This window comes from Apodemus sylvaticus, chromosome 2 (genome assembly GCF_947179515.1).
Source record: "Apodemus sylvaticus chromosome 2, mApoSyl1.1, whole genome shotgun sequence".
Classification (NCBI taxonomy): domain Eukaryota; kingdom Metazoa; phylum Chordata; class Mammalia; order Rodentia; family Muridae; genus Apodemus; species Apodemus sylvaticus.
The window spans coordinates 13,508,588-13,521,102 of NC_067473.1; the positions used below are offsets into that span (position 1 = coordinate 13,508,588).

Genomic DNA, 12,515 nt, shown 5'->3' on the forward strand with positions numbered 1-12,515 from the left:
AAAACATGATTTTCAGAATCTTACAGGTCCTCTGAATATCCATTATGGCTGCTGGTTTTGTAGTTTTGTGGGATTTCGGTGTGTGTGAAAGTACATGTCTCTGTCTACATGCATGCTGTGCCTTCTCTTTGACTTTTATTCTTGTTGGTCATTCTGTCCTACACCAGTTTGCTTGCTCTGGCTTTATCTTACTGCATTTTATTACTATTCCTGAGATTCTACTTTTCTAATGAGAGGCAGATAGGGTGTGGATCTGGATGGGATGAGAAGGAAGGAGGAACTCAGAGTATTGGGGGTAAGAGGGGAAGGAAAAAACAGTAATCAGAATATATAGTATGGAAAATATATTTCTAATAAAAGAAAAGGAGAATGGGCTCCAATTTTGTAAAATTCTGTCAGTACCAGGTTGTTAAACAAGAGCTCTTGTTCGAATGTGTTATACTAACCACCGACAACTAATATTTTTCGAGCTGGCATACCATCTCCATGTTTGCTATTACTTTGGTCTGTTAGCATCCTATGTTCCACTGTGTCCTTGGGATTTCCTACAGACAGTCCTCGTAATATGGTGGGGCTGTAACACATCATGGGTTCTCTGAAGAAAATAGGCTAGCCTATATTTTTCAAATGACTCTCAGTCACTTTTTCCTAGATGCCTTCCTTAACCATTAGCAAGTAACTTTGACATGAATATGGTTTAAGCTCTCAGGTTTAGTGAATCAAGATTTGGTGCAGAGGTTAAGGCAGATTTTCCAGAGGATCTGAGTTAGTTTCCCAGTGTTCATAGGATGGCTCCCAACAAGATGCTAGTCCCAAGGGCTCTGTTTTATTGCTTTTTGGTTTTTTGTTTTGTTTTTTGTTTTTTGTGGCCTCCTTGGGTATTAGGCACAATTGTGGTACACAGATTATATAAGCAAACAAAATATCCATATACATAAAATAAATTTCTTAAAAAGAAAAACAAATGATATAGGAGAAAGTAGAACAAAATAATTGGATAATAACTACTTATAAGAAGTTTTTAATTGGATGCTGACTAAATACATATTAATTATAATACAAATAACATTCATTCAGGATTGGAATATAAATTAAGGTGGCAACATATTTCCAGTAATTAACAGTTTCCACAGGTTATTATTCATTATTATGCCTTAAATTTAAGTATATGCACTATTAAAAAGTTTATTGGAGCTGTGTTTGAAAGTACCAATAGTAGGGAAGACAGAAGAAGCAACTCCTAACTTTATGCTATCCATGAAATCTACTGAAATGAAAAGTTTTGTTTACTAGCAAAATAATGAGATAAACTATGGTAGTGGCACATTTAAAAATGAAAACAAATCTCCTGGGCTCCTTGTGGTGGATGACTTAATTCTAAGACTTGAATGCAATGAAAACCCTTACCAGCACATTGTTATCAAAGCAGACATCAGGTCCTTTTCGGTATCTGGGCTGCTTAACCATGTCACATGGATCTGGGCCATCAGCTGAAGAGGCTGGTCAAGGAACAGGACGGAATTTCTTCCCCACATGGTTCAAAAGTGCAATGACATATATCTATTTCTGCAACCAATCAAAACCTACTTATGCCAATGCTCTCAGCCAACAGGACCAATTCAAGTATGAGGGACTGAGAGAGAAATAAATGTCTGAATTAAATTCCCATAGCTCCTGACCTTCACATTTTAGTACTGTAATATTTTTCTCTATATGAACATGAACAGGATAACAGGCTTAAATATCCATTGCTTTCAGGCGGTCTGTTCCAAACAACTCCAGTGTCAAAGGATACAAGTCTGCTCCGCTTGCATGAGCAACCGTGTGTCACACGGGCATGTCCCTTTGCTCTCCACCATTATGAATACTAAGTTGGTGTTCATAAGTTTCTCTACATGAAAGATCCTGCAAAACACACGTTAGAGTAGCCCATTAAGGGAAAACTACATTTTAGAAAACAGAATGGAAATCATTCTAACATCCTTAGTTATTGCAAAGAAAGATAAAACAACTTATTGAAAAATGAATCAGCATTCAGGAAAAATAAGCACAAATACACACACACTAAAATGAGTGTAACTTGAAGATCACCATGTTTTTACTTATTAACATGAACATATTACCCTTCTCAAAAATATTTAAAAAATCATGGTCATATCAAAAATATCTTTTTTTGTTTTTGTTTTTGTTTTTGTTTTTGTTTTTCGAGACAGGGTTTCTCTGTGTGGTCCTGGCTGTCCTGGAACTCACTCAGTAGACCAGGCTGGCCTCGAACTCAGAAATTTGCCTGCTTCTGCCTCCCAAGTGCTAGTATTACAGGCATGCGCCACCACACCCAGCTCCAAAAATATCTTTTATTGAAACATTTAAAGTTGTTAGTCTTAATTATAAAAGTAGTACCATTTAGTTACAGTCCAAATCTGAAAAGTGCTTGACATTCAATTTTTAGGAAATGGTGACATTTATCACTGGCAATATACCAACAATCATTTATTTTACAGATAGCCAAAGTAGGAGAACAAAGGGGGACAAAGCATATTATCAATCAAAATTCAGAATGAAGTGCAGATCAATGCTCCTAACAGGCTTTCTGAGGGGATAAAAGCTTTCCGTTTACCCAATATGGTTAAAAAAAAAAAGACCCAGCTATACCACTCCTGGGAATACACCCAAAAGATGATCCAACACATAACAGGACACATGCTCCACTATGTTTATATCAGCCTTATTTATAATACACAGAAGCTGGAAAGAACCCAGATGTCCTTCAACAGAGGAATGGATACAGAAAATGTGGTATATTTGCACAATGGAATACTACTCAGCTATTAAAAACAATGAATTCATGAAATTCTTAGACAAATGGATGGAACTAGAAAATATCCTGAGTGAAGTAACCTAGTTACAAAAGAACACATATAGTATGCACGCATTGCTAAGTGGCTATTAGCCCAAAAGCTCACAATACCCAAGATACAATTCATAGACCACATGAAGCTCAAAAAGAAGGAAGACCAAAGTGTGGATGCTTTGTTTCTTCTTAGAAAGATGAACAAAATAATCATGGGAAGAAATACAGAGCCAAAGTATGGAGTAGAGACTGAAGAAAATGTCATTCAGAGACTTCCCCACCTGGGGATCCATCCCATATATAGTCACCAAACTCAGTATTGTGGATGTCAACAAGTGCTTGCTGACAGGAGCCTGATATAGCTGTTTCCTGAGAGGCTCTACCAGAGCCTGACAAATACTTGGCAGGTGCTTGCAGCCAACCAATGGACTGAGTTAGAGAAAGAACTGAAGGAGCTGAAGAGGTTTGCAACCCCACAGGAAGAACAACAATGACAACTAGATATCCCAGAGCTCCCAGAGGCTAAACCACCAACCAAAGAGGACACATGGAGGGACCCATGGCTCCAGCTGCATATGTAGCAGAGGGTGGCCTTCCTGGGCATAAATGGGAGGAGAAGCCCTTTGTCCAATGAAGGCTCGATGCCCCAGTGTGGAGGAATGCCAGGGCGGGAAGGTGGGAGTGGTTGGGTGGGTGGGAGAACACCCTCATAGAGGTGTTTTATGAATGCTAACATTAGCCACGACCTTTGGAGACATGTTCTTCAGACGCTTCAATTCCAACTCAAAGGTAACATTGAATTCTTCATGTCAGAGAAGGGTAACCGTATAAACAAGGACGCCCCTAACTTTTTACAACCTTTAATCATCACACATAAAAGTGTCATTTGATTGGAATTATTATAAGTAAAATCTGTTATAAAATTTTAATATTGATCTTGATTATAAATTCAAATTTCTCTGTTCTGCCTAGAATCAGAGGTTCCACCATGCAACTATCGCTAAAACAATTACAGGTTATGATAACCTTATGAGACCTATGACAAAACCAAGTATTTCTGACAGTTTTAGCTATTCATCTCTGAGTTTGCTGAGCAGTTTCCTAATATGCTGTGATTGTGACAGGCCTGCATGCTGTCCTTAGTAAATAAGGACCACTTAACACAAAGGCACAGAGTACCTGGAACAGTTGCCACAGTCCAGTAAACCACTGAATGATTTAGTGTCGTTCTTAAAGAAGTACTGGGTTTGTTCCGTGATGCAGCTCTGCTTAGACAGGGAGGCTGTGAAGTCATCTTCCTCCATCTCAACTGTGGGAGTCAAAACAGAGACCATCACCACCAGGAGACACCGAGCTTCCTGGAATCACTGCTCATAGTTTGGCAAAGTTAATGGACCAAGACATTTTATGGTAGGTTGGTTTAATGCCTGGCTGTCATTAAAAGGTGCATTCAAAGGTTCTAAATAATAAATGAATGTTTCAGCTACAAAATTCAGGCCAATGTGAACTGCAAAACTTTGAAAATCATTGGAAAATAAAAGTTTCAGTGTATCAAAACTATCAGTTTGGTGGTCTCTTTTTCTCGCTCACCCACACGCACATGCATGCACACACATATGCACATATGTTCTCTCTCTGTCTCTCTCTCTCTCTCTTTCTCTCTCTCTCTCTTTCTCTCTCTCTCTCTCCCCCTCCCTCTCTCCCTCTCTGAGTTTGTTAGACTGACTTGGCACCAAAATCAAATGGACTACTGGGCCAATGACCTAAGCTGCTCATTGACATACCTGCCTCAAGGAGCCGTGGGAATGTCAAACTCAAGAGCAGCTGCTGGAGAATAGACCTGAAATTTTAAATAAATAATTGAGAAACATCGAGAAGTTCTCCTTTACAATATTTTACATGAAAATACTGAGCAGTTTTGTATGTACAAATATACACATACGTCATTTTATCATTTTCAGAAAAAAATATAGTTTAATAGAAACTTTAAGACATTTTGTATATTTCTTGAATAGTGAAAAAGGTTACACTTTTGACTCTCATCAGCAAAAGATTCATGAATTCATGAGGGCAAAAGTTTTGGGACCAAAGGGGGGATTTACAAGAGTAAAGAAGCCTACTAAGTAATATAATGTTAAGAAGTGTTGACTCTATGAGGAATAATGTCTTCATTTGGTCCATAAACTTTTATATCCTCAATTTTCTTTTTATTTTAGTTATTAAAGCTCCAGAATCCAATAAAGACATACAAACATAGGGATGGAAGGGAAATAAAAGATGGTGGAATCAGAAGGCATTCCATACATATAAGGAATCACCAGGAACAAATGTAACTTAAACTGTCTCTGAAGAAGGACACATTTTCTTGAACTGATCAGTGTTTTCATACTAAAAAGTAGAAAAGTATGCTTAACATGATCATTTAGAAATAACAAACATTTCTAACATGTTCACAGGAAAGGAAGGAATAATACTCATACCACAATTCACCTGATTTTAATGACATTTTTTCTTTCCTTTATAAGAAAACAAACTCGACTTACCAGGCAGCAGCAGTGGCCCACCAGCCAATCTGAAGTATGTCTGCAATCGATGGCTATGAAATATAAAATATATATATTGAGAGTTTATTGTATTGGTCTACACTGTTGTAAGTTTCCTCATGAGAGGAGCTGACTCAACTGCAGGTTTTACTGACCACGTATGCTGAGCGATGTCCCGCCCCTTGCTTTGGTGCTGCCCCTGGATCGCACACTGACTGATAGTCATATGATTTATTGAATGCATAAAGTGATATATTAACCAGGTGTCTCATCATGCTCGGGTCAATCTCTCCAAAAAAACGTCCGATCTGGAAAAGAAGGAGATATTTATTTGGTACTTTCAATTTTTAAATGACCTCAATACCTGAACTATACAGTGTGTGTGTGTGTGGGGGGGGGGAACCCACAATATAAGAAACTGAAATGTAAAACTAGTTTGTAAATTTAAACAAATGGCAACCTGCCTCTGTCAATGCTCAACATTAAATCAAGATTAAATTAGGGACTCTCCTTATTCAGGGGCTCTACTGGAGAATTATGTTTGTGGGAGGAATGGACACCTAAGCATAAGAAGGTCACAATTAGATGTCCCCTGGTGAAGAGAATAGGGTTTGAAGCAGGAAATGAAGGGAACTGCTTCAGTCCCTTGGGTAAAAATGCCAAGAGATAACGATAGTTAATACATTTTGATTTTGAAGGATACATTTTGATTCTCTCACCACACAAGACAAGGTAACTGAGATGGTAGATATTTTAAGTGGCCTGACTTATAGTAATCACCATGTACAATAACCTTGTAGCTCTCGATGGTAACATCTTCAGGCGAAGTGAAGAGCATGCTACATGAGTGTGGGTAAGACTGACAACTCGCCCAGTGGTCTGTGCCCTGAACCAGGAGCCTCAGAGAAAGGAACAATCACAAACTCCTAGCTTTGGAGGAGAAGCTATCCTTAGTCAGGAAACAGGCTAGTTCTGGGAGCTCTTTGTATAACCAGAAAACCTAGATGTAGACACAGAATCCAGAGCTTTTTATGACCAATTTGTGTGTTTTGGTCTAGAAATTGCATCTGGCTATACGAAAACTTAAGACATTACCAAACAATTTTCTGAACTCTTTAACAAATTTCTGAATTGTTGAAAGGCTAAAGGCAAGTTCATTTCATTTTAAAATCTGTGGAGAGTCTTATTGGGGTGCCATGCTGCCTGACATTGACCAAGGACAAGGGCTCAAGCAGGAATCTGACATTAGGGCATAATAGGGAAGTAGGTTATGGCAGGAAATTTTATCTTAGGGTGGAATGAAAGAAGTAGGATTCAGGCAAGATTCTGGGCTTGGGCAAGGAAGTGGGCTCAGGTGACTTTGCTTACAACCTTGACAATTTTGTGTTTACTGTCTTGTTTGTTCCTTATTGTACTACTATTGACCTTCATTCCTGCATGTAATTTAATCAGTATAAAAATGGATTGAGAATTATTAAACCTGCCCTTCAGTCTCAGAATTGACTGGGGTCATGCTGCAGTTTTGTCTAATTGTCTCTTTCTTTTCAATCCTCACTCCTGCGCTGGAGAACCTGTTGACTAACTGAGTGGGCTTGGTCAAAAATTCTTAACCACCTGCTTTAATGGTCACTTCTATTATCTAAAAGTGAAGTCAACTACCAAAGGAGAGCTAGATTTACTATTTAGAGTACATTAGTTGGCATTATTTTTCATCTCTGGAAGATCTACTTTGTGATGAAAATGAAACAAGTCATCAATTTCTAAAAACAAAAACAAAAAAAAAAAAACCTAAGGCATTTTTCAATTTGCATCATAGAAAGTCACTTTGGAAATGGCACTTCATACCTGATTAGTGTAATCATCATGATTGGCCATCAAAAGAAATCCACCATCATCTAGAATGACACAGTCCATTACCTATGAGAAGGAAGCAACAGATGTTTAGGAAGGTCAGCACGCTGCTCCATCTTTTCCCCAGAGGACACAGATAATCTGAAAGCATATCATCAGCATTTAGTTCATTTCCCCAATGCAGATGGCTTTTGGGACCCATAGGATGCTCTATTTAGAAACTTCCTGAAGAACAAATAAAGTTGAAGATGTTCAAAAGACTCCACCTTCACCAACACTAACTAGATTATGTTCCACATGAGCACGGCTCTTCTCCTTCACTCAGATATAAATATTTTTCTGAAGAAGCTTTGAGAGTAATCATATAAATCAGTTTTCTATAGAGTTTATTAGCATTAGATAAAGACAAATTTCCTGGATCTTTTTAATTTTTGATAAATCTGTTATTCAGCAATCAAGAGAAACAAATACACTACTGTCAAATGTATTTTAAAAAGTTTTCTTACATCACTGTTTCTTTTGCAGTCACAAACTGGACCAGCACACTAAAAAACAAACAAACAAACAAACAAACAAATAAATTCACATTTTAAAAACCATTTACATTTAATAGTTACCTTCTTATAATGTAATTATAAGCCTGGAATAACTTAGCTAATCTAAATAAGATTATATAATCACAGTTTATAAGAAAAAAGATACTAATTACATTTTAAAAACAGAAAATATGTATCAATATGTATCTGTATAAGCATTTCAAGTTGTCAAGCTAAAACAGTTTCCATGTCATTGCCTAGGAAGAAGCAAATATTGAAAAAAGAAATTCCTATTTCTATTTAAAGTGTAGTGGCACTAGAAATTTACTTTGCCACTACATAAGGATCATGTGAACAATGAGACTATTAATAATATTTTCATAACTTTGAAAAAAGTCTTACCGGATCCCTGATTGAAGTTTTGGTAAAATTTTCTATCCAGGAGTTTACATCAATTTTGATTCCCACAACTGAAAAAAGAATGCAAATTAGTTTGAAGTCATAATTGCTATAATAGCATCTTTGCAATGTAACAGCGTACACAATTTATAAACTAGCCAAAAAATTTGCATTCAGTATAAGGTGTTTTACAGAGGCACAGTTTTCAGAGTCATTAAGAAATAGTACCTTACACCAGTCAGAATGGCTAAGGTCAAAAACTCAAGAGATAGCAGGTGTTGGTGAGGATGTGGAGAAAGAGGAACACTCCTCCACTACTGGTGGAGCTGTAAGATGGTACAACCACTTTGGAAATCAGTCTGGCGGTTCCTCAGAAAACTGGACATGACACTTCCGGAGGACCCTGCTATACCTCTCCTGGGCATATACCCAAAGGATTCCCCGGCATGCAATAAAGACACATGCTCCATTATGCTCATAGCAGCCTTATTTATAATAGCCAGAAGCTGGAAAGAACCCAGATGTCCCTCAAAGGAGGAATGGATTCAGAAAATGTGGTATATTTACACAATGGAATACTACTCAACAATTAGAAACAATGAATTCACAAAATTTTTAGGCAAATGGTTTGATCTAGAAAATATCATCCTAAGTGAGGTAACCCAATCACAAAAGAATACACATGGAATGCAGTCTCTGATAATGGATATTAATTAGCCCAGAAGCTCTGAATACCCAAGGCACAAATCGCATAACAAATGACTCCCATGAAGAAGTATGGAGAGGGTCCTGATCCTGGAAAGGATTGATCTAGCATTGGGGGGGAATATAAGGACAGAGAAAAAGGAGGGAGGTGATTGGAGAATGGGTGGAGAGAAGAAGGTTTATGGGACATATGGGGAGGGGGATCTGGGAATGGGGAAATCATTTGGAATGTAAACAAAGAATATAGAAAATAAAAATATTTTAAAAAAAGAAATAGTACTAGTAGTCTTAAAACTAGTCGACAAACAAGTGGCTCTCAACCTGGGGGCCTCGGCCCCTTGGCAAACCTTCAAACCTTATTATCTCCAAAATATTTATATTACAGTTCATAACAGTAGCAACAATACAGCTGTGAAGTAGCAATGCATGTAATTTTATGGTTGGCTTCAGAACAACACAAGGAGCTGTATTAAGGGGCTGCAGCCTTGGGATGCTTGAAGACCACTGCCTTAAAGTGTATTTTTTATTAGAAGACAAGTTTTTATAATAATCACTACCTGGCTGTTGAATTAAGTAGTATTACCTAAAAACACTGTGAGTGCTGCTTTTAGAAGTATGAGCTCATGTGAGTTCAAGCGTCAGACTCCTAAGACACATTTGTTGAAAGCGTGGGTAGGTGGGTGTATGAGATAGTGGGAGAGAGGGGGAGGGTAAATAGTGGAGAGAATAAGAAGTAGACTAGCAATGGAGGGAAAGGTGAGTGAACCCGTAACTAACAGTGGTTGCTAGCAGATGAATCACTGGCACAGTAACATTGTTCCTAGGAGCAGACAATCAGCCTCCTCTCTCCCATCTGGTCTCTCTAAACACACCAGCAAACAGTACTGAGTCACATGATGAAAATCTACACTGGGCTAGACTTTATTTTATTGCATCCATTCACTACAGTTCATTTCTAGTTCTCATTCGTACTGGTCCATGTTTTTGTTTGCATGGTTGATTTAATTTTTTTTCCAAAAATGTGAACATTTTACATAGATCCAGCCCTAATTCTTTTCAGCAGCTACAGAATAGTCTAGTATACAGATATGTCAAAATAATTTCATGTTTAAATGATTATAAATATGTACAGAATTGGCACAAATATTTCATGTGTTTGAAAATAGGAGAGACTGACAGGATTAGCATTGTGGGAACAATCCCAGATTTAAAATTTTGATTTTCCCATAAATGACTCCAGTTTGTGATGAAATGTAATGTCTTGTTTAAGCTTGCACACATATATACGTAATGTAGGTGCTTACCTGCAGGCTTAAGAAGTTTTCCTTGGATATACAGCTCTACAGCTTTGCTTACCATAATTCCAGACTCATATGCACCAGGTCCACTTTCTAAAAGAAAAGGAAACAGGCTAATGTAGATGAGTCACGAGTGAAGCATTCCTCTTTTAAAAAAGTTTCAGCTCCCTCATTTCTTCCTGAATATACTAAAAAAATTTTAAATAATCATGAACTGACTTTATTTGTTTACTGACAGGAATAATTCAACTTGATTTTATCTACTTCCATACTATAATGGACATATGTCCAATCACGGTTTTGTAATATGTTCAAACTGTTGGGGAGGCTGTTGGGGGGAAATGGAAGGAAGGATCATAAAAGAGGCTTTGCCTTACATGAGATACATGTCTGTGGACACAACTCTGAAATCTTAAGATTTTTCTCTTTCCTCATTTTTAAAATGGAAGTAATAAAATAACTATGTATACAGATGGTGAAGGGTTGAACTAAAAAGCCCCCTCCAGGGGGAAACCATATAAATTATTTAAAAGATGGGCTATTTATTTTTATAGATAGCAAATTACACAATTAGTACAGATAAGATGCAATTCATCACTATACACCAACCAATTTCATTCATTAACCATGTTTGAAGGTAGTAGTTGAAATACATGGGATTAGCCCCATATGTTTCTACTTACCCTACATGCCTGCTAGCTCTGCATTGCTAGATGACCTTTGCTGCGCATGAATTCTATTTCTTTAACTAAACGGGTGTTTCTTTTCTGTTTTTCCAGTCTCTTGAACATATTATATCTTTAATGATGATTATTCCTCACAGTTAACAAAATATATTGATTTGAAGGATAAGGACTTAGAACAAATCCTTTAACACACAAAAAAGCAACTGAGAAGGCTGAATTCCAAAGGACACTCACTGTTAAAGTAGGGCGCGGTGAAAACGTAGTTATCGTTATCTAGGCTCCGTTTGTAGAAGCTGTCCTCATATGTCTCTGGGTTCTCTTGCCAATTTTCTCCAGCCCTAGGGAGGAAATGGCGTTCATCATTTATATTCCTTAAGGTGCATGATAACCCTTTGTGGAAATATAGCTCTACAGACATGTCTCTTTTTCAGGTATATCTAAGGAAGTCAGGTATGGATAGTGTAACTGATACTCATTACTAAGCAATACATCAGCATAATAAGAATAAGAAAAAGGTGACTCCCAGGCAAGAAACTACGGATAAGTCAGTTAATTAATATTAATGAGCTTTGGTACCCATTCAGCCCACTGCAGGAAGTGTTCCTAAAATAGGAGAGATTGAGGCTCAGATGAGCAATTCAAGCAAGGATACACTGTGCTGCTGCTGCTGCTGCTGCTGGAGGTCACCATTACACTCAACTAACCAGTTGGACTCCATATACAAAGTGGAACATCTCTTTCAAGCTCTCTCACATTTTGTAATGGATATATACAAAGATGACAAGCAACCGCCATTGAAACATCCTATAATAATATTGTTCGGGCAAATGGAATATTTTATTAATATAAACATTTTAAACTATACTGCAATTTAATATACTAGCAGTGATCAGTTTTCCCAAAGAGTACCTTCCTTACATGGCAACATCCAGAGCCTTGGCACAGCCTGTGATGATGAACTTATTTTTACAGATGTTATGTGAACTTACTCTTTGGGATAAACTCTTGTAATCCCACCGTCTGTCACCACAAAGCGTGCCTTCACTCCTTTGCTGAAAGTGGAAGATAAAAGGAGGACAGTTGAAAAAATAAGCTGTACAATGCTAAGCTAGGTGCTCGTAACACAAAATTATATATTAACACACGCAGAAAGGTAGGTTAGCAACCTAGGAAATTAAACTCTCATTGTTAACATATTTAAGAGTCATTTTTAGAAGAAAGAAGGATGGGGTTGACCTTTGAAGACTGACTAGCAGTCAGTAAGGAATACAGAGGACCTCAGCGTATAGAGAAAAGTATGTATGAGGGAAAGGTAGTAAAGGTGCCTGGTGTCTGCTTGTGAGAACTGGACAAGTGAAAGGGAAAGAGATTACAGGAAGTCCAGTCTCCAGTACAAGTGTCTTAAATGGTCTACCTATGGGTAGTTTTGACGTTCATGCTTGAGAACTGTGCCCTCGTCCACCTATCTGAGGCAGGATTTGGTCCATGCATATGACAGTCAAACACATGCATTACGTCCTAAGTGCTGGGATTAGAGATGTGTACCAGCACTGTGGTCTTCAAACTCCATCTTATCTTCATTACAAGTACATTTTAGAAACAAGCCTGGGACAGGGATGTTGAGTAGAAGCGAAAGACTTAGAACT

At 37.7% G+C, this 12,515-nt stretch overlaps 1 protein-coding gene across 1 annotated transcript in view; it reads right to left on the minus strand.

The window, feature by feature from the left end:
• Cacna2d1 (calcium voltage-gated channel auxiliary subunit alpha2delta 1) overlaps positions 1–12,515 on the minus strand; it is a 445,325-nt gene that overhangs the window by 10,429 nt on the left and 422,381 nt on the right. The window contains exons 26-37 of the mRNA XM_052173128.1: positions 11,859–11,921; positions 11,104–11,207; positions 10,190–10,276; positions 8,184–8,251; positions 7,752–7,790; positions 7,240–7,311; positions 5,550–5,702; positions 5,395–5,447; positions 4,636–4,691; positions 4,031–4,160; positions 1,796–1,905; positions 1,408–1,490 (exon numbers count right to left, since the gene is read on the minus strand). Coding sequence (XP_052029088.1) covers positions 1,408–1,490; positions 1,796–1,905; positions 4,031–4,160; positions 4,636–4,691; positions 5,395–5,447; positions 5,550–5,702; positions 7,240–7,311; positions 7,752–7,790; positions 8,184–8,251; positions 10,190–10,276; positions 11,104–11,207; positions 11,859–11,921 — 1,018 coding nt within the window. The remainder of the gene's footprint in view (positions 1–1,407; positions 1,491–1,795; positions 1,906–4,030; positions 4,161–4,635; positions 4,692–5,394; positions 5,448–5,549; positions 5,703–7,239; positions 7,312–7,751; positions 7,791–8,183; positions 8,252–10,189; positions 10,277–11,103; positions 11,208–11,858; positions 11,922–12,515) is intronic.